We start from the raw sequence: 23,965 nt of genomic DNA on the forward strand, positions 1-23,965 counted from the left end.
TTTGTGTAAAGATCTCTCATCTTGGGATCAACATTACAAATAAAAACTTAATTTGAGTTACACATAGAATCTGAAGTCTGTATTTAGGAAGAAAAAATTTAAGAAGAAAATGTGTTTAGGTGAGTCTGTTAATTATGTAAATAGTAAACTTAGTTTGAAACACGAAATTTTCTTTTTTGTAGGTAAAAATGATGTATTAGGCATTTCATATGACCTAACCCGTACATTTTTCCTCCTCATAATGTCTTTAAAATGTTTGCAGAAGCTTTTCTTACCTTGGGACCTAAATATGCAACCTTAAAGATTAATCTAGAAAATAATCTAGATCCTTTTTTATAGATGATAATTGTGATAGACTCCTTTCCGATATTTCACAAGTTTTCTTAAGAACCAAGATCAATTTAGAAATGAAAACAAGTCTAAATGATTAAAATATGGTTTCCTTAGAAAACAAAAGCAAACAGACACACACATACACACACATACACAAACCTCATCCCTGCAGCACCATTCAGGGTCCACTTATTCTGAAAGTGCCAGAGGCCTGTCACCATTGTTGAAAGCTTGGCAAAGTTCAAAGAGAGCATATCAATGCACAGTGAGATTTAATGTGCACTACTCATTACCGTGGTGAGACCCTTTGTTAAAACAGTCAATTTCTATGCTGTTTGTAAGGTTATGCAGTTGTAATTCCTGGATGACTGCCAGAAACAGCCTTAGTAACAAAACACCCAGCATCCTTCTGTTCTCAAATCAATCAGTCATTGTGTGAAGAACTTTTTGATTTGTGATGAATCTTGTGTCCAGTATTTTTAGGTTATCTCACTACACTAAGTCCACAATATGTTACTTCTAGGGATGTTATTATAAATGGACTTATTCCCATACATCTTTACATATAAACTTTTTATGTTATGGTTTGTCATAACAGTTTTCCCGCTACCCCTATAATCAGCCCATCCCCTAGTAACCACCATTCTTTGCTCTACTTCTTTTTTTTTTTTTTTTTGAGATAGAGTCTCACTCTGTCACCAGGCTGGAGTGCAGTGGTGCGATCTCAGCTCACTGCAACCTCTGCCTCCTGGGTTCAAGTGATTCCCCTGCTTCAGCCTCCCAAGTAGCTGGGAATACAGGCATGTGTCATTACACCCGGCTTTTTTTTTTTTTTTTTTTTTTTGGATTTTAGTAGAGGTGGGGTTTCACCATGTTGGCCAGGATGGTCTCGATCTCTTGACTTCATGTTCCACCCACCTCAGCTTCCCAAAGTGTTGGGATTACAGGTGTGAGCCACCATGCCCGGCCTCTTCTCTCTACTTGTATGAAATTAACTTTTTAATATTCTATATAGGAAGAGAGTGGATGTAGTATTTTCACCATAAAAATGATAACTGCGTGAGGTAAAGCATATGTTAATTAGCTAGACTAGTCATTTCACAATGTATATGTACTTCAAAACATGTTGTGTATACATAAAATTTTATCTGTCAATTAAAACATAAAATTTACCACTTTATAGCATATTCGCTTATATGGTTTATATGTGATAAAATTTTGTTTTTCATGTGCCTAAGAGAAAGGAGGTACGAATGAAGTAACACATGCATAAATTGTGCTGTGTAGTCCACCCTCCAAACAGGGACAAACTACTACTTTATGTTGTTCACTTTTTACCTGAAGTCTATATTTCTTAAACTACCACTGCATTGGTCCATTCTCACACCGCTATAAAGAACTACCTGAGATGGGATAATTTATGAAAAAAAGAGGTTCAATTGACTTACAGTTTTGTAGGCTGTATAGGAAGCATGGCTATGGAAGCCTCAGGAAACCTATAATCCTGGAGGAAGGGGGAGGGGAAGCAAGCACCCTCCTCACATGGCAGAGCATGAGGGAGGGGAAAGGAGGAAGGGGGAAGTGCTACACATTTTTAAACAACCATGTCTCCTGAGAACTCTATCAGGAGACAGCAGTAGAGGACTGGTTCTAAACCATCAGAAACCACCTGCATGATCCAATCACCTCCCACCAGGCCCCACCTTCAACATGTGCGGATTAAAATTCAATGTGAGATTTGGGTGAGGACATAGAGCCAAACCATATCAACTACTTTATTTCTGTTAACAAAGTTGTTCACTTTTTCAAACAATTTTTAGTTTCTCCCTTACGTCTTAGAGGAAGTACTGTCTCCTTCCTGAAGAAAATACTCTCTCTGCCTGCACTCTATACCTGAACCTCTAAATTCTGAAAGACTGTAATATTTCAATCACTAGAGTTGTTTCTATACATTTCCCTTTCCATCTGTACAAATGAATGAATGAATGAATGAATGAATGACTTTTCCATGATTCCATTGTTGGTTTTTGAGATGCATGTCATGGTTAAACTCTAGGTGTAGACTCCCACAGCTTGACTTTATACCCTGGTTCCAATGATTGATTAACTCTATGAAAATGAATACGTTTTCTAACTTCTCAAGGTTTCATTTTCCTTATCTGAAACAGGGAATAATAGTAGGATTATGTAAGTTTTATGGGAAATGTGACAATTTCTGTGAAGTTCTTAACATAGTGCCTGTTTTACAGCTACCTAAAGAATATTAGCAATTATTATTTTAAATTGATATTTTCTTTGATTTATGAATATGAAATATGATGCTCTCCCCCAGAATTTTTAAAACCCTTTTTCCTCCTGGTTTTTAGAGAAATGTCTTTCTCTGTAGCTCCTCTCAAAGATATTCTTTCCAAGCATTTCAGTATTCTTTCTCTGCACACCACCAACACACACAAATGCGCAAAAACACACACAGAGAATAATATCATCAACAAACTTAGAAAAGTTTCTTTGTTAAGTCCTTTGACATTGCCTGAGACAAGAAAACATGGAGGGATAATTTCATGTTTTTATGTCTTTCTCTAACTCTTGACAGTGAACATCTTGTTCTTTTCTCTTTGAAAGTTTTTATATTTATTAATAATAAAATGTAGCAATATAGTTTCTCATCATAGATGCTTTTGTTATTTTAAAATATTATAATTATTTCTTACAATATATTAGAGCTTAAGTTCATCTTTGACAGATGATTATAACCTGATGAGTGAAAAGCATTACTAATTCAACATGTTTAAGCTACCGTGGAAAATTAGCAACTTTGTGAAAATGGAAAACCTCATTTCCTAATGCAGTTTAGGCAAGGCTGCAAGGATTTTCATTAAATAATATAAAATAAATTAGAGGTAGTAAACAGATTCACACTGAGAGATTTTTCAAACAATAGTTTAACTATTTAAAGACAAACCTTTTAACTGTATTCTATAGTTTTAAAATCAGAAATGTCTCAATTCTCAGCTATATAATTTGATGTAGTTATTATTACTATTATAATTTGACCAATGTATTAAGAAAATGATAGTTAATATTAAATAGATTTTTAAAGTTTAAAATAAAAGCAATTATGAGAAGGTTGGTAACATAATTTATGTACTGAGTGTCCAATAGTTGCTTCAGTTTTTTTATTCTATGAAGTTTTTTTCTCTATGTACTTCCAATAAACACTGATTTGCTAATCCAGAAGAACATAGAAATGATTAGTGCAGTAAATCAGATTCTTTACTTCAGAGTAAGGAATGCTTTAAATTTTAACATAATCATTACTGAGACAATTAAGTGTGAAACCGCTGTTTTATTAATTTGATTACTGATTTTTTCTTGTGACTGAAAACCAATTTTTTCTTTCTTTCTTTTTTTTTTTTTTTTTGTTTCTGTCTACAGAAAGCTGACCTTGCAGTTGCTCCACTGGCTATTACCTATGTTCGAGAGAAGGTCATCGACTTTTCCAAGCCCTTTATGACACTTGGAATAAGTATTTTGTACCGCAAGCCCAATGGTACAAACCCAGGCGTCTTCTCCTTCCTGAATCCTCTCTCCCCTGATATCTGGATGTATATTCTGCTGGCTTACTTGGGTGTCAGTTGTGTGCTCTTTGTCATAGCCAGGTAACATGCTCACTTTTGTGATTTTTTTGGCAATTGTTACCTCCTTTATCTAACTAATAATTGTCAAAAGTCACAATCAATTTTACTTTTTCTGTTCTTTATTTTCCACGGGGTGCTGAGAAATAATGAAGTTTTAAGAATCACATTCATTTATCAAAATGTACTGTCCTGTCTTTGTGGGCAGAGAGCATGCTGGTTGTGTCAGTAAGCTATAAGTGTTTTAGGGATTACTGTTTTCTTAACCAGAATATAAAAGCTTTTTAAATCTATATGATAAATGAATCATTGCCTCACTTCAAAGATTTCTGATGCACCAAAACCAAAATAACGTGTTTTACTAACTTGAGTTAATAATTCAGTTACAAGAAAAACCAAAGTACTAAAATTTAAAAGGAGGCCTTTTTTAAGGAACCAAGAAATTTATAATAAACATTCTAACTATAAAAGGACTACCCTAGTATTCTATATAATATATGTGTTTTTTTCTTGTTTTTTTTTTTCACAGAATAAATGTCACTACAAAAAGTACCTTATTGTCATTGACATGTAGGGTATGTTTCCAGTCATAGGATCAAGATAAAATGCCAGGCCAGGCATGGTGGCTCATGCCTATAATCCAAATACTTTGGGAGGCCAAGATAGGAAGATTTCCTTGAGGTCAGAGGTTTGAGAACAGCCTGGTCAACATAGGGAGACCCTATCGCTATGAAAAATAAAAAGAAAAAAAGAAAAATGCCTAAATGAAAAATATATAAATTTTATTTTTTAATAATGGCCTTTAAAATCTGTGATACAGATCAATCTATGTTGATGGTGTTACTTTATTTTACTCTCAGAGGTGGAAATTCGTAATCATGTTTATTTACGCCTCCCTCACTATCAGACTTTCAACTGATTATTTCAATATGATTTAATTTATTTTTGCTTTAATTAAGAAGATTAGTATTGTGCCTCAGGATTCATGACTCTATTAACATGGAGTTAAGCCACATATTCGCTATATTCTTTGAATTTTTATATTTTTTAAATATCAAAAAGATAACTCTGAATTAAAATCAATTAGAATTCTACATATAATTTTTCATGGTGATAAAAATACCTATAAAGTGTAAATATATATGTTTTGTGCTGTATAATCAAAATTAAATATGCAGTGTCTTTTCAATTACGTTACATAGATTCTTTTGATACATTTATCAGTAAGGGTATTTGTAAAGAATTGAACTTAAAAAATGACTAAAATCAATTAAAAGTAGCGTAATATTGGCTGGGTGTGGTGGCTTATGCCTATAATCCCAATACTTTGGGAGGCCAAGGTGGGCGGATCACAAAGTCAGGAGATCGAGACCATCCTGGCTAACACGGTGAAACCCCCTCTCTACTAAAAATACAAAAAAAAACTAGCCGGGCGAGGTGGCGGCCGCCTGTAGTCCCAGCTACTCGGGAGGCTGAGGCAGGAGAATGGCGGGAACCCGGGAGGCAGAGCTTGCAGTGAGCCGAGATCGCACCACTGCACTCCATCCTGGGGGCGACAGAGCGAGACTCCGTCTCAAAAAAAAAAAAAAAAAAAAAAATTAGCTGGGCATGGTGGTGTGTGCCTGTAGTCCCAGCTACTCAGGAGGCTGAGGCAGGAGAATTGCTTGAAGGTGGGGGAGGTTGCAGTGAGCCGAGATCCTGCCACTGCACTCCAGCCTGGGAGACAGAGCAGGACTCCATCTCAAAAAAAAAAAAAAAAAAAAGAAAAGAAAAGAAAAAGAGTAGCATAATATTTTTATATATTTTATATATTTGCACACAGATAATTTTTTACATATTTATATGTAATTATTTTACAAATGCATTATTTTTAGCTAATTAGTTAAATATTAAGACTTGTGTTCTATCATGAGGTCAGGAGATGAAGACCATCCTGGCTAACATGGTGAAACCCCGTTTCTACTAAAAATTCAAAAAATTATCCAGGCATATGGGCGCCTGTAGTCCCAGCTACTCAGGAGGCTGAGGCAGGAGAATGGCATGAACCCGGGAGGTAGAGCTTGCAGTGAGCCAAGCTCGTGCCACTGCACTCCAGCCTGGGCAACACAGTGAGACTCCATCTCAAAAAAAAAAAAATAATAATAAAGAATTTTGTTCTTCAGATAATTATTGTTTGCATTTGCCCAAAACTATGTATTGGAAGCATATTGCCATATAGCATTCGAAGCTGTACAGTAGAGCCTATTAAAATTTTATGTGACTTTTGGGGTTCTCCCCACAGTAATGAGAATTTGGAGTATGAAGTTCCTAAACTTTTAGCTCCAGCTTTTTCCACCTTCTGTGAGAATAAAACAGCCTTCACATTTTTGATCATCTTTGGACCAATTACATCTTTTTTATAGTGACAGACACAGCCACTCTAATTTATGTATTCAGATAATTAAGCGCAAGAGTTTCAGATTAAGCAATTCAATGACTAGAAAACTCTTCAGCCAGCCCACAGGCCAAACAGAAAACGAAATACTCCAAAATATAGAAAAAGGCTTCCTTTATGTCTGCATGTACCCTTGTTTTTTCTTAAATTAACAAATTTCCCAGGAGGATAGAAATAAAGCCTAGAGGAAAATGTCATGAGACCACTTCGAGGCAACTGTGTGGGCATTAATCAAGCTGAATCAGCTCTAATGGTACTTTTCTGGAGATCTTAAACACAGAGTTTTGGGTTACTTCAAATTTGTGTTAGGAATTTTAGTTATTCCTAATTTTCCAAGCCCACGGCTTCTGAAGTTAGATTCAAAGCAAATACTGAAGCATCTGGTTTCCTTTCCACCTTACAAAAAGTACATTTGCAAATAGAGGCATATGGATGGATATGCACTTATCTAACTTTTCAAAATATTTCTATAACTCACTTGATAAACCATCATAGACAGCATCTGTATAATTACGGTAATCTGTACTGATTTTACATGAAAGAAATTCAAGTATGTCATCCTATTTGAGAACATAAAGTCAGCCAATGTACCATTTTTTTATACTACTACTGCTTTTATGTTTTGAAATGTTACTGTTATATTTTGTCATTAGTTATTAAGTGAACAGATAGGAAAATGATACTATTTCAGCTTCTTATTCAACAATTTCAAAACAAATTGCCTCATTAAAAAAAATAAGTTTAAAATCTTCATTTGTGGGCAAATTAATAGATATCCCATTAAGTAATACTGTTAGACAAACTGTATTAAGTCATATATAATATTAGAGATTCTTGGTAAAGTAATAACACAAGAATAAATATTTTCTGAATTTTCTCAGAATATTTTTTTTCAATTTTCAGTCTTAAAATCTTGTTTAAAATATTTCTAAATTTGAAAAAATAAAGTTGAAAAATCAGATTAAAAGCAAAGTCTGAATATGGTCAATTTAAATTTTAAATTCTCAACATCCCAAATCAAATGAATTTGTTTAATTAAAATCTACTCTGAAATAGTATTGAACTTTTACTATAAAGGAAGTTTGTGATGGGCAAAGGCAAATAAAATGCTCAAGTTTAAATTGCATAATTTAATTGCCTTTGTAATTTAAATGGAATCGCTATCTGTTAGAATTTAAAATACATTTATTTTCATGCTTCCTTTAGCATTCTTATTTTACCTATTGAAAAATTATGTCTTATATAGAGGTCACCGATATACTCATTGACATCATTGTTGATGTCATAATTAATATGGCATTTTATCTTTAAGTGTATTCTTCTCTCCATAACAATTATAGAGAAAAGAAAGATCATGTTTCAAAAAATTCTTCTGTATTTTATTTTCATTGAAAGGCATAGAAACAAAGGCATAAAATAACTACCACTTTAATAACAGATTTCATATTTATTAATCATTGGAATTTACATAATATTAACTATTAGGGAATTATGTAATACTTTGCAATAAAAGCACTTTATCTCAAAACTAAATTATAATGAGTGATTTAAATATCTATTGGCTACCCATAAGTACTAAGAATTGTGCCAAATGCTTGAATCCCAGAATGAACCCAACTGAATGAGTTATTTTCTGAATAACTCACAATCAGTGCATATATCTGGCAATAAATATCTGTTACCCATGAATAAGGTTATAATAATATTTAAATTATCCTAAATTCTGTATGAATGCCATGTATTTTAAATAGTTTTTCTAAACAATATTTTGTAATATATATTTTGCTGGAGAGAAACATACAACTAGAAAGGAATCAGGGCATGAGGAAGATTGTTAAGTTGTCATTAGACTAATAGATTAGAAGCTTATTGAATATCTGCTATACTATCATATTAATATTAATTTTATGACAAATTAAGATCTAATAATAATTGCTAGAATTTAACTTTTTCGAATTGGATTTAAATGTAGATTATTTTGTGAATGCCTTTTAAAAATTTCCCCTCACTCTTATGCTAAGAAAAATCATCTAATAATACTTAATAAATGTTTTAAATGTATTTAAGCAATATTAAGAAGGAGATGCATGGTGTTAGTTTTTGTCTCCATATAGTTTTATATTTGATGATCTCCTGTAAGCAGTTATTATTTATAGCATAATGACATAATCAGCATGCTTATCTGAATTAGCTCTGAATGCTTATTTAAGAGTAAGGATTAGCCTGGGATAGTGCTTTCTAGGCATAGAATGACCTTATCCCAAGATTCTAACAGTAGCTCTTTGCTGACAGAAGACTAGTAAGAAATCTTGTCCATGATGGGTTCATACTTACTCAGATTTTCCCCTAAATGTTTTCCCCTCCTTTTTCTTTCTCTTTTCTTTCACCTAGGCATATGATTATAGAGATGGCAGTTAGTCATATAAAAAGTCTGGCTAGGGCACCCACCCCTTACACTGATAATTAAATATATTTTTCACCTTGCTTCAAATATTTATTTTATTAAACTAAAGCTACTATTGATATTGATATAATAGATAATGTTTACAAAATGAGTCAATTAAAATTCCCATATAAGTTAGATTTTGTTTTTTCCTGTTAACCATATGTATCTCCAAGAAAGTTGAGCTGTTCTGAAATTCAGTGTGTAGATCTTGGTCTAGGGTTCTTAGAAGCTTGATGTACAGAGATGAATAACTGAAGTCCAAACCTAAAAGAAAGGAATAATGGTACACTCATATCTCTCCAACAGGATTGATGTAACTTTAATAATTATTCACTAAGTCTTTAATAGTGCATATTTTATTCTGAAATTGGCATTTAAAAATACAAATAAACTTTGGAGAATAAATTGCTGTACCAAATTTTGTAGTATGAATACTATTACATAAAAATGCATTAGGCTATTTAAATTAACAAATGATTAGGGTCAAATAGAGGAGAAAGTGTAAAGGAAGCCAAACAATATTAACTAACCTGGACTTCTTAGGTAGAAGAGCAAATCAAAGAATATTCAATGTGCTACATGTATAACATTTTTCTAAGTTAAAAGAATATAGGAATTTTTGGGGCATTTCTGTATATAATTGCCTTGAAATATTTTTAGAGTATTAGAATATTATTTATTATATTAGTGACAAGGCTATTGCATTACTGAAAGTCCTTATACTTTAAAAAATATTCTGTATTTCTCTTGGAGCTCAGAGGTAAAGATGTTCTAAACACAGTGTTTTTGATGGTTTAACTGACTTTAGAAAACCATATCCAAAGTGCTTGCATTAACAGCTTTGATCTCAGCTATGGACTAGCGTGCAATAACTTTCATATTTTTGTCACAGTGATGGGTGACATTTAGTGTACGGTGAAGGAAACAATGAGTTATTATGCACTTAAAAATAGATAACTGTTTTGGTGGGATGTTCAGTGTTACACTAGTCTGCTGTCAAAACGACTCTTGTCACATTAAAATGAAATGCCAATTTTGTTGTTTATCTTTGCCACCAACTTGCCAACTTTTTACTAAAAAAAAAAAAAAAAAACTATTTCAAATTTCAAATTTACCTTTCCATAACAGAACTTTAGATATATTTTATTTTTAATGTCCTATTTTTTACTTAAGTAAATTGCAGAAAAGCCTATTTGTTATCTTCTTCCCACTTATTCTGCTTCCCAATTCTTAGCCATTTTCCTAAAATTTACTGAAAATTTGGTTTTAAATAAGTGCTGTTCTGCGAATATTCCTATCACATAGGAAAGTGATTGTTAAAATTGATTAAATATTAACAAATATTTATCTAAATTATGGACCCAAAAGTAAACATTGATGAAAATTATATACATTTTCAAACTGTGGATTAAAATATTTCCATAGTAGATGAGGCTACTTCTGCATTAAATATTATTTTTAAAATTATTATTTTATGTTATAATGTACCTCTTTATTTTTAGTGGTTCCAATGATGTTTATGGTTGCAAGTATATGTGGAATCACCAACCCAGAAAATATTCTTAGTTTGTATGTTTTGTAGAACGAAACCAATTGAAACTAAGTTGAATCAATGACTTCTTTTCAGTTATGATAAATATGATATTGAGGTAACTGAGGCAGTAGAGATCTTGACTGAAAGTGTCCATCTAGGACAAAGAAGAAAATTTAATCTTCAGAGGAGAAATCAAACATATTTTCCACTTCTCAATTTTTAAATGATGGCAAACATTTACAGGCATAAAAGATTTGAGAAAAAATTGAGTAAGACAAAGGCAATTTAAAATTAATGTGTTTTTTCTGTAATTTTCTGTAATTAAATTCTAGTTGGCATTTTTAAAGGACAAATAAAGGATAAATGTGCTTATTTATTTTTTAGAAGTCTCTACATCAATCTATAAATTATTTTTTCACATAAATATAATTTATTATTGTTAGGCCAAAATTAAGTATAAACACAACAGCAGAAATTTGATAGCACATGCTTATTTTTCAAATTCTGTGGATAAATTATTGGCCTCTGTATCCTTCTTTGCCTCCATCACCAGAATTGAATTGAAAGACTCCTGCAAACAAAAAGACTTCTTCTTTGTAGTCATTTTAAGTGTTTCCACTCGAAAAATATCTTGGCCAATGAACTTCTGAGAACTATGGTCATCTGTGATGATTTGTTTCCATTTAGAAGTTTCATGATGTCTAGCTCAGTATATCACAAAATTAATTATAATAAGTTACAGTTTATGGGGTGACATGAAGAAACTCAGAGTGCTAAAACTTGAAGTTCAATGCTTATTAAATTATTATATTTGCTATCAAAAATGGCACCTCTGTTCTTAATCCTTTATGAAACATGTAATTGTATTTTACACACACACACACACACACACACACACGTGATAAGAGCAACACACTCCTAAAAAAATTAATGTTTTTTTTTTTTTTAAGATTTGGACAATAGGATGTAGTGGGTTCTTTGACAGTTACTGCTGTGTCTTTTATACATTTCTCCCTAGCTGATTCAAGCTGAGAAGCTAATAGGACAAGACTAATACTGGTTTATCTTCCACTTTATTCTTTTTTTTTTTTCTTTCTTCCTTTTTTTTGGATCAGAATAAATAATTTTTCTGAGGTGTCTTTTAAGAACCAACAAGATAAGGAAAAACAAACTTTTTTTTAACAAAGTGATACACTTATTCTTTTATGTTTTGTTGTTTCTAGATAGCAACATTTTTTATAGCTGCAGAATACTGTGAATTGCTTGTAAGAATACACCTCACGAGGCTGGTCTGTCTGTGGTAATTCTCAAAACAAAATTTCACTACTGTTTTCCATAGCCACTGGAAAAATGCTGCCCTTGGTCTTTTTGGAAGGTTTCTCAGTCAACCTAAGAAAGGTCTTCTCAATCTGAAACAACTATTCCAGCAAAATCAGTGGCTTTAACAAAAATGTCAATTTTTTAAATGAAATATTTTAATCTGCAATGTCTAGCAAAGACAGGCGACAGCTTTTATGTGAACATAGACCTTGAAACAGTGCATTCTGTGCAGGAAGCCAGTGACATAAAGATCATGAAGAAAGAAAGAATTGTTTACTAGGTATTTTTATTTTTTCATTCTGTATGTCTTAATGATTAAGAGTACTGTGCTCATAAAAGGTAATTTTGTCTTGAGAAATGTAGACAAATAGGTCAGTTTTTTTTCTTTAATATCAAACATGACACTTAAATTTGTTACAATTTTACTTGGATAAAGCTGTCCTTTTGTTGTGAATTATTTGAGTTAGAGTCCTTTCAAATGGATGGTTCTCTATATAGTCTTGTACTAGAGTGGTGGGTCAGGTGAGGGAAACTATTGAGAGAAAAAAGAAGAAAACTAATACATATTGCATGCCAACAATAGCCAGGTTATATTTGAGAACTATAAAGAGATTCAGTTATTACCTTTTTAAAAAATTAGTAACTGTGTGTTTTTATGATTTAAGGAATAAATATATATATATATCAGCCCCCAGCCCCTCACCCTCACCACAAATGAGATTAGAGATGTTTTCTTTTAGTTTAATGCTGTTATTGTAACACTTTTTAACATATTATGGGGAGGAATGTGGCACTAAAGAAAAAATAAATTTAGAAGAAAATAGAAAACATATTCAAAAAAGGCATTTTTATCACTTAATTTGTTTTGCCTATCATATTAACTTTACCTTCTCATTTTTTTTTTCAAAATTCTAGAAAAAAGAACTTGGCTTTTTTTTTTTTTTTTAATATGCTCTATTAAATCTTTTTACTACTTGTTAGTAGTACACGGTTTTACAGTAACAAGTAATTCCTTGAAAAAAATTCCTTAGTTAGCTATACTTAAGAAGTATGTCTTTTTCTTTAGATTGCAAATAAGAAAGCTTAAAAACTATTTCCAATCAACTGGGCACCTAGACAGGAGACATTAGCAATCAAACGTGTAGATTTGCTTTATAAAACTAGTCTCTGGAAATGCTAACACTTTTTCCCTGAAAATTATTAGCTACATGTATTAAAAGAACTAAACAACATTGTGAGTTTTTCCGAAGACTCAAGTGGTATTAGTATTGTTTTGATTTTTTCGTAATTCATGAATATGAGAGAAATATCAATATTAAATAAAAATGTTCAGACAAAATTTTAGTGATAATTCATAACTTCCTTTATACTAAGTAAAATAATACACTCTATCCAAATAATTAATGAGTAGGAGATATAGTGTCATCAACCAGTGTAACTTCATTCATTAGAGCATGTCACTACACCTTAATTGCTATAATTTTTTACATTCCATTACATAATTACATCATTCAAGTTAAACTGTTTTCATATCAATCCTGTTGGGTATACAGATATAGAAAGAGAGAGGTTCTTTTTTTTTTTTTTTGAAAAAATATCGTGGCTGTCCTAAATAGTAACGGGAATTTGAATATCTTTGGATAGAAATATCTTGGTTGATCTATTTTGTATGTAAATATAATTAATAAGACAAATGACAATGCAAACGATTCCATTAACTTTTAATGTGTGTAGTTTTTCTAGTTAGCTCTTACATAATAAAGGTGACTACAAAAATATAAAGTTATCACTCTAAGAAACGTGTTGATTTTATACTCATTTTTGAAATTTTGTTTGGAAGCCCAGAAATTCACCTTTCTTGCCTAATGACAGAAAACCATATTAATGAAGTTATTATATATATTTGCATTTCAAGCCTGTAGTTATTATTTCTATTTTATTTAATGAGCATTGATTGAAACAGACTTTCAGTTTTAGTACCTTTAACCCTTATAAAGGGTGATTTTCCTCTTTCCCTGCCTGGATATAACATAGTTTCCTGCTATTCTTTATAAGAAATGTTATATCCTAAATTAATTAATTAGTTTTAACTTTTCACTTTCTCATGGGCTTCTGACTACACCTTAGATGATAAAATGAGATGAATACATTTGCAGTAAATTTTCCTATTAAATGGATAAACTTAATATTTGAAGCAAAGGTGAAATTGTAGGTTTTGAATGTTACTGGCATGATAAACATTATAAACAGAATAGGGCTACAACTGTCATCTAAGTTGGTTCAGAATATGCACCTGAATATTATTTTAACATAATAAAATTAGGTAAGTGTTTCCCTGCTTCCCTTACTATTATTGGTATTGAGAATGGGGGGTACTGGGAGGTGTATTTCAGTATAAGTTTAGCAATTCACTAGACTGAAGGTATGTTTTGGAAACCGGTAATAATTTAGTGATTTTACAAAACAAGAAACATTAAAAATAGAGAAAATTTTGCTTGTAGATGGACATGCAAAAATGAGATTCATACTTAGAGAAATGTGTGTTTATTTTTAAATGTTGATATTACTACTTCAATTTTCAATTAGAGTTTCAATATTTAAAATTAGGAAGATATTAAAAATAATGTTTTACATCATCCACCTAAGAATTTAAAAATATTTATTTTGGGGCCAAGCGCTGTGGCTCACGCCTGTAATCCTAGCACTTTGCAAGGCCGAGGCGGGCAGATCACCTGAGGTCAGGAGTTCGAGACCAGCCTGACCAACATGGAGAAACCCTGTCTCTACTAAAAATACAAAATTAGCTGGGCATGGTGGCACACGCCTGTAATCCCAGCTACTAGGGAGGCTGAGGCAGGAGAACCACTTGAACCTGGGAGGTGGAAGTTGCGGTGAGCCGAGATCACGCCACTGCACTCCAACCTGGGCAACAGCAAAAACAACAACAACAACAACAACAACAACAATTGCAATGACAAATATATATAATATTTATTTAGATATTTTAGTTGAAAACAAAATTAATAAATGATTTCCAAACATATTTCAGCTGTTTTAGGTAGTAAATTGTATATAGAATGCATATATATAATTTTTAAATATTTTATTGATTTGTTTGATACAATAGAGTATCTATATTTTCAAAAGACATTTCCAATTTATTTAGTGGGAATATAGAAAACCCACAAGTCATTCAGCTTTGTGAAAGATGTTATAAAAATTATTTTTGTAGGTAAAATTTCTAGTAAAATAGAAAACCTTATGTGCTTTATACCTTGATGGTAGCTGTTGCTATTTTTGTGTCATCCAGATAATTGCGTATTAGTTTAAATCAATTTAAATGGCCAGATGATTTTAGCCTTTCCAATGCTAGTTTCAAGTCCTTGTTGATAATGTCATTTACTTACTGAGTGTCCTTGTTTTTTTTTTTCCCTTAAAAAAGCATAGTTTGTTTTATTTTTTATTATTAGAAACCACTTGACCTTCTGACTGATCTGAGGACAGTCTGCCTGGAGCCTTTTAATTCTGGACTTACTGCTATTAAAATCCTTAGCAAGTTTATACTGCAAGCTAAACATTTGCTTTTGACCTGTGATTATTTCAAATGTAAATCACTCTCATAGTTCTTCTAAGATAACTACTTTTTAAGTTTGGTATTTTATTTGCAAATAAATAGCTATATTGGTAAGAAATAAGTTTTTATAAGACAAATCTATCTTTTCTTATGTAGTATTATATGTGAGCCATTTTCCTTACTATTCTCAATTTAAAGCCACTCTTAATTTGATTGGACAATTGTATGTTTTAGAAAAAAAATGGTATCGATAGCCAGCAAATGGAACTACATGATAGCCATTGTATATTAAAAATAGACTCCAGTTTTGAATGTATAATTATAGTTTTTATTTTACTTTGACATTTGTAAAATTGCCTGAATTTATGGCCACCAATATTATGACTTTTCTTCAGAAATGTTATTATAAAATGATCAATAGATGATTATAATAATAATTTGTAATCTCATAACAGTCTCATAAAATAATAATCTCATAACCCAATAAGGAATAATCTCAGCTACATTAAATAAGCTAAAATACAGTATAACATTATAACTTTATTTAAATAATAAGAATAGGTCATAGGATCTGTAATCCACTTATTGCTGAAGTTAATTTCTTATAACAAATATAAATTTTAAGTGGAAGTTAGAAGTCATAAATTCTAAAGATGATCATTATTTTATTGTTTTTAGTTAACCATTTAAGACTAAATCCTATCTATTTTTCATTAAGATTATATATTTTTAAAAATTGACCACAATTTAAATTGTACAAATCAGTAGAACTGATCATTGTTATCAGTTTTCTAAGCCTTTCCAGTTCATTTGGATCTACTAAATAATACATTTGATAGCATATTATTACAATGTTATGTACAAAAATCCTTCTACTTCACCCTGTACATCTGGTAACTTTCCGGTACTAACACTACCAATTAAATTGTGTCAAGAATAATTCATGAATCATCTATAAAATTGGCTTAAAAATTTAACATAAATGATATTTATTGTTCAGTGATGTGATGATAGTTGTTTAATAATTGGCTATGGCAGTGAAAGAGGCTTTCCTTTGTAGCATTTGCCAATTTTCATGGTTTAAATATTCCCACTATAAGAAATATCAAACTACCAATGGGGAGAGTCACCAAATGCAGATTTGGTGAAAAGAGATGCAAAATTAGTTATTGCAAGCCAGAATGAGTGGGCCCTAAGATACGACTAATATGTAATATGTTCAAGAGAAGGGAAAAGCAATAAGCTGTAAAAGTTAATAGCAAGTAGTTCAGGTGGAATGTATTGACATACAAATATGCACAATGTATGAAGAGGGATATGTGGAAGATAATGACAAGGCTGTAGAGCTTTGAAAGCAAAAGTAAAAAGTTAGGTTGTTATTAAGACAATTAGAACCTCGGAAGCAATTGTAAACTTAAAGTAAATGTCAATTTATCCTCTTGCTCATGAAAATAAGTTTATGCCTAAACAATTAGCATAACATTTTTGAGTTAACCGCACATGGACATATCTATGGACAAGAGCAATTACACCAGGAAGACTTTAGTTATATGATGTTTTCAGGGAATGAGTCATTGTGAATATTGATGTTTTCTTAATTATTGAGTTTTCAATACTAAATTATAAAAATTTAACTCTTTACATGGAAAATGTTTCAACTACAACATATTCTTTCCTGCTTATAATTTTTAATCAAAAATTCTAAAAGAAATAAAAGTATTTAAGATCATTTAGTAGCAATATTATAAACATCAATTATTTTTATGTGAAAGTTCAGTAATACCTTCAGAGCCTGTATTAGAAGAAATAACTTCCCTTGTGGGTAATAGGAAACTTGACCATGTTGTTTGAATTAATAGGGGATGATTGTGTTCATAGTCTCAAATTAGACAAGACAAAATTGAAACAGCAGCTGAAAGGTAATATCAAGAAACCTTGCACCTCTATCTACCTCCTACATCATTCTTAGAGACTTTTATCCTCATGGTTACATGGTTACATTGAAATGCCAGGCATTTTTACCGTATCCCAGGCTGGGAAGAAGGGATACAAGAGAAAGAGCAACCTACAAAAGTCTTCACCTTTTTATTCAGAAAGGAGATGCTTCCTCTCCATATATCTTATTAAGTAGAATTATTTTGATTAGATAGGCCTAGCTACAAGAGAGGTTGCAGAAATGACTTTCTTTTATCTGAGTGTACTGCCACTTCAGTTGTTTTGTTGAAAAGTGATATTATTGAGTATGTAATTGGCAGTGGCTGCCATAGGGATTTATTGAATAGTGAAGCAAGGATTCATCACTCATGCAGTTCTCTCCAAATTTTTATTTCAAGTGCTCATTTCTGAAATTTTATTTTTCCTTCGTTGTCATCAATTGTCAGAATGCCTGTCTCTAAGCGGTATGACTACTCCCTTCTTGTTATTTTGAACCATCATTTTCTTTAAAACAAGTTAATGAAACATTAACAATGTATGAATAGTAAGTGCAAATATTTCACGTCTTAGAATTCTGTTGTACTTTCTTTCTGGTTCTGGCTTATATTGTTGAAATATGAATTTGCCGAACTAGTTTTGTGTAAGAAACATTAATCATTACTCTAATATTTTAAGTGATGCTATCGAAATGTAAAATTTTAATGTTGTAGAAAATAACTCTGATTTACTTTGATGTGGGATATTACAATACATAAATGTTTTTCCCAACTTTTCTATGAAGAAGTTGGAGCAAAAAAAAAAAAAAAAAAAAAAAGTTGGTAAATTGATACCCTTCATAGTGCCAATATAATGTAAATGCATCATAGCATATTTTTGGAGAGCTTTTACAAATCATCAGATACTAAGCTGTTTCTAGAGGGAAAATATCTCTGATGAAATAAGGTCAGGAGAACTATGTAGTGGAGTTTTCTTTTAGGAATTCACTATTAACAAATTAAAGACTGAAAATTCTTGCAATAAAGAAATCTGATTAGGTTTGTTTAACTAGCATTGCCCAACACGTATCCATGGGGCCCTTTTTTTATTCCCCTGTTAATCTATTATCTCTAATTTTATATTCTCTGTTAGTTAACCTTCTGAATCAAAGATGTGAAGGATTGCTTTAGCATATAAGTTCATTTCAATTTTTTATCTTCATCATATACATTCTAAATTGATTAAATCACTTGTAACAAGACTAAGCATCTATTCTCCTGATTCCTAATGGAATTATTATCAGTGCTCATTTTGCTGATGTACATGGAAACATAAGATTGTGTCACATCTATTTAAGTGGCAGTTTATGACTTCATAGAACTTGTATATAGATAACAATCTAAAGTTTTTTAAAAAAAATTATGGAAAAAACATCATTGCCTCAATTTTTAATATCTTCTTTTAAGAAAGCATATACAATAAATGTGTAAATTTACATTTAATTATGAAATTTAAGACATTTAATTTTTAAATAAAATGACTGATCTTAGGACAACCTGATATTATTTATTTGTGAACTTGGTCAGAAATTCAAGTTTTGTTACTCATCAAAAAGATAATCATTGGATGCTTAAGAATACATTTTCTAAATGCATTAAAATTTATGAAATAATTAGAAAGTAGGAAAAAATCCTCACAACCTAGCAAACAAACTCTCTTTTTTAATACTGTCAAATCATAATTTGGAAGCAAGCATATGATTAATGTAAATTCCAATTTTATTAATATTATTACCTTCTGTGTTAAAGGAGATTAGAAAACAGCTGATAATTTATTTTGTGTTTATGGCAAGAATGAAATTAGTTATCCTTTATAAATGATCAATACTAAGGTAGATTAATTATGTAGATTTTAATTTCATCCACAATTGTGAAACTATACATTTTTTAAGGTTGTAATCTTTTTGTTAGAGTCTTATTAGTCTAGCTTATGACAAACACTGTACAAGCAGAACTGAAAGGAGGTCATTGCATTTTAAATCTCATTTACATGTTAGACAAGAAATGATAATTATTAATGTTCTGCTTTGGAATACAAGTACATAGTACAAAAAGCTAAAAGAGAAGTAGTGAATTCAGTTCATATTTGAGTCTAGAGTGTTTAAAACCTGACTCTAGTGATATGGAAATGGTCTGTTTAGAGACAACTAGCAATTTTTATCTACATGCTTCTAGTTTGCTCATCTTGTGTGGGTTGGACAGGTAGCAATTTTGAATGGCTCATCTTAAAATGAATGTAATTATCAAAGGATTATATGGTCCATCCTGCGAGGCATTCACTCATTTTAATCTTTCATTTGCAGCTTTCTGACTCCTCTTATACAATCTCGTTTATAGTTAATGGGAAGTGTTACAGCTTAGTTTTAGCTTAGTCCAAATAAAATATGTCTTTAGTCAAAAGCTTCATAAATAGGAGTTATTCTTTCTCAAATTTGACGAAGTGTTGTTTGTTTCTTAAAGTTAATAAAGATATATTATTTGTTTAGTTTGTGATAACACACAAAACAGCATGTATCCAAAATACTAAACTGATTATCATAATTTATAGCTAGATCGAGATTGTGTAAATTCATATTCCATCCTAAACATTAATACATTTGTTTTTTTATTTAGTGATCTTTTCATCACCTGAAAATTATTGCTACTACATCTATCAATCATCTACCTACCTATTTCTATTCATCCATGCATCAATTTGTCAATGAGTATTAGCATATAAATCACAGTGTGCAAAATTTATTTTGTTATGTCTCTCTCATTCATAATTTCTAATATGTATTTATTTAGAATAACCTGCCAGTCACTATAACTACTCTTTCATAAATTAAAAAAATGGAATTTTTATTTAATGTTTGATTAAATGGAATAGTACTACATGAGGCAATGATGATTTTACGGATAAATATTCTGGATAATAAAAGTAGTTTTTACTAGAGCAACTAAAGAAAATATGCTGTGGTTTAACACAACAACTAAAAATAGTTTGATTTTCTTAACTCAAATATTAAAGTGCATTTAGATATTTTATTATATAATAAATCATATATAAAATATTATTTCAAAAATTCCACTCATTGAAAGAAATTAATTATTAATGTTCTACTTCTTTTGGAATACATGTAACATAGTACAAAAAGCTAAGAAATAATTAGTGAATTCAACTCCTATGTGAGCCTAGAGTGTTTAAAGCTTGACTGTAGTGATATTAAAATTGTCTGTTTAGAGACAATTAGCAATTTCTCTTTTCATTTTTGACTCAGGCAATTTGAAGGACTTTTGTGTGAAAGAATTTCCTGCAGATTATTAAGCTTTTTTGAATCATAAGTATAAAACAAGATCTGTGTGTGTATGTGTGTGTGTGTGTGTGTTTAAACCTTGGGATAAAGACTGTAAACTCCAGAGACTTAAAACCATATACTCCGAAATTTTTGAGTATGCTCTCACTAAGAAATGTGGAGAAATGCAAATGTAATGCATGTTCTGTCTAAGTGGAGGGATTTAAAATTTAATATTGGGAAAGGACAAATGCACATGAGAAGTCATCAGATACTATTAAATTAGTTCACCTGAAGATAGCCCTGTAAAAGGCATAAAAAGCAGGCTCAAGAAGTAGTTAATAAGAATGGATGGCATTTTAGTGTTGAGAATTGCCTTCAGAGGATGTAATCCTAATGATATATTTGTCTATCATGTATCTAAAAGCAATATACCAGAGTACAACAAGTGGTAATTTTATTTGTAGTTTCTGCCTCTATTAACCACCTGTTGTCTACCTGAGATTTGATTTACTGACCTCATAAATACTAGTCTGCACTACAGTGTAGTAGCACAGCAAAGAACAACGAATTGTTGTTGATTGCTATTTTTTCTCATGTGTTATTTTACAAGCTTTTCACTTGCTGCACAGTTGTCAACTTTTGTATAAAGGCAAGGAGCATTATGAATAACATGGTAAAATGACTACAATCTTAAAGATTTTTGCTAATAATTTCTCAGAGATTTGCAGTATAAAGCTATTGAAATTTCTGAATGTAATTCTGAAAATCTTCTGGATATGATATTTTGAAAGCAGAGATATAAAGAAGTGTGTCAACTATATAACATGTTAAGGAATATATATATTAGATATATAACATTTAAATAAGAAATTGGGACATAGGTATCTTATTTTCTAATACAGAGTCTTAAGTTCTTGCAAAACTTTTAAATAGACCAAATTAGGTTAGTGGAATTACAAGAATAGTTTATAAACATCATCTGAATGCTTTAAGACATGTAGGGAAACTTAATTATGTGTTTAAACATGACAAAATTGCATATAGCATTTCAAATAAATCTATGGAATTCTAGGCCCCTGTCCGATTAAAAAAACAAACAAACAAAACTGTGCGTATCATTATTGGAGCCTCATACTTAAATGAAGAAACTGAAATTTAAAGAAATAAAGTGACCTAACAAGAATTCATATTTAATTATAGAACTGGAGCCAGAGTGATGAGAGCATGCAGTGTGCCACAGCACAAAGGCAACATTTAGACACCTATTGATAGAACTTGACTTTCACAACTAGAAGTAAAGTTCAAAGTTTAAGTCTTGAGCATGCAGGACTTGAACACTCATAGTTAACATTCCGCTTTTCAGTTTTTAAAAGGAATGTGTTTCTTCATAATATTTAATGTTACTTTGGGTATTAGGTTATTCTTTTTTATCTTTTTTCTTTCATTTTTTAGAAGATCTTAAATGATTTCAATCTATAAAATATGACTACGGCATAAACTTTAGAGTTCTATCAGCTATTTAGTATTTAGCAATATGCTACATTTTAGTTTTTCAGGGTCTTTGGAATTTTCTTCCTCCTCTCCCCTTTTATCTTCCTCTTCCTCTTTCATCTTCTGTAAGAATGGAGGGCACATTTCCGAATTTCCCCTTTCTTTCTCTTCCTAGTGTTTCAGTAGTTACTGATAGGAGCTTTTCAGCGTGATTTGGCCACTGGTTTTTCAGTCCTTCATCATTCTGTCCGAGCTGTCATTTGGTACAGATTACATTTAGAGGAAAATGTTATTTATTATATTGCATTTGGTTGATTTAAAATATAAATAAAAATTTGAAGCTAGTCAAGATTTAATAAGAAATTGCTGAGTCACTTTATTATGTGCAGCTATTAAGTTGGTGCAAAAATAATTACGGTTTTGCCAAAATTACATTAAAATTAATGGCAAAACTACAATTAATTTTGCACTAGCCCAATATTTTTACATATGACTTTTTATTGAACTTGTTCCTTATTATCCTTCATGCAGTTCAGATAATATATGCATATTTATATGTAAGCTAATTTGAAGGAGGTAAGATTTTTGTTTTAGTCAATTTACCTATACCTTGATTATTATATCTTTTTAGTACATTCCAGATAAATATATTTACCTCTAATGCTATATTTATATAAAAATTTTAGGACCTATAAGTTAATGTTACCATGAAAAAGATTCAGGGAAGAGAAAGAGAGTAAATAGATATTAGAACTTACAAGAAATAATAAATAAGTATATAAAATAATGTAGGTTAATTTATTAAACTTGCTGTCTTTCAATTAATAAATGTACAAAGTGTAATATGTTTAACAAATTAGTACATACATTCAAGTAAAAATATTTCTGTGAAAAGACAGATAAGATGGGAAGAATAAAAATGGAGATGTAATGTTCACAGAAAGCACATTCAGACAAACTAAGGCAAATGAAATATCAATCATATTGAGAGCATTATAAAATTCTTTTGGAATGACAAGATGTTTTTATACCCCTCCCTTGTTTTATACGTAAGATAACTGAGGCATTGAGTGGTTGAAAGACATACTAGAGATCACACAGTCAAAGGTATGAGAGGACTGGATATAGGGCTCTCAACTAGTATAGAAATTAAAGGATTCTCTTCAAAAAATAATTTTAAACAGTGTTTGAAATTATTAGCAAAACCAGACTTCAAAGTAAAAATCACAAAGGTTATTCTGTAACTTTTATTAAGGTACTACCAGCTGTTACACAGGGATAAAATATTACTAATAAGAATAATTCATTGACCCTATAATCAGTATAAAAGAGATTTTGATGGTAAATATTTGGACAGATTTTCCTGAAGTAAACCAAATAAGAAAAAGTATATAAACATATTATTGTTATAATGTCCTATAAATCTCTATAAATAGGGACAGGAATGAATAATTTAAATGTCTTAAATACATACAATGAGGGTTTCAGAGTAAGTAAAAAAATTTTGGATGCTGAGGGAAGATAGTTTCTTTTTTTTTTTATTTTAAAGATCATTTGGGATTTAGGGAAAATAAAATATCTACTGCTATAAGAAATTGGAACAGTTCTGTTTGTTTAGTGAAGTAGATAGTCAAGCTTCAGATGAAAAAATATTTTGAGAAATTAAAGAACTGATAGCTCAGAGAAATGAACAGTCACAGATGGACTTCTTGGCCTTCTTTCATGAGCACATTTCCTACTTTATTGGCTTTGGAAAAGTAAAGCTCTTCAAATGAGTAAAAAATGCAGAAGAAAAAAGCATTCTTGGGAAATGTATAAAATATGTTAATTGCCTTTTTGAAGAAAATAATGATGTGTGTGTATGTGTGTTTGTCTATATATCTGTGTATATATAAACACACATAGATATATACACATTGTATAATAGAGAACACAATGAATAGAGAGATA

At 30.9% G+C, this 23,965-nt stretch overlaps 1 protein-coding gene across 4 annotated transcripts in view; it reads left to right on the forward strand.

Annotated features, from left to right (window-relative positions):
* Positions 1-23,965, forward strand: part of GRIK2 (glutamate ionotropic receptor kainate type subunit 2) — a 716,255-nt gene that overhangs the window by 522,178 nt on the left and 170,112 nt on the right. For all 4 annotated transcript variants that reach the window (XM_033234701.1, XM_033234699.1, XM_033234702.1 and 1 more), the window contains one exon: positions 3,769-3,992. In XM_033234701.1, the coding sequence (XP_033090592.1) occupies positions 3,769-3,992 (224 nt within the window). The remainder of the gene's footprint in view (positions 1-3,768; positions 3,993-23,965) is intronic.

This window comes from Trachypithecus francoisi, unplaced genomic scaffold, assembly GCF_009764315.1.
Source record: "Trachypithecus francoisi isolate TF-2019V2 unplaced genomic scaffold, Tfra_2.0 Lachesis_group15, whole genome shotgun sequence".
Taxonomy (NCBI): domain Eukaryota; kingdom Metazoa; phylum Chordata; class Mammalia; order Primates; family Cercopithecidae; genus Trachypithecus; species Trachypithecus francoisi.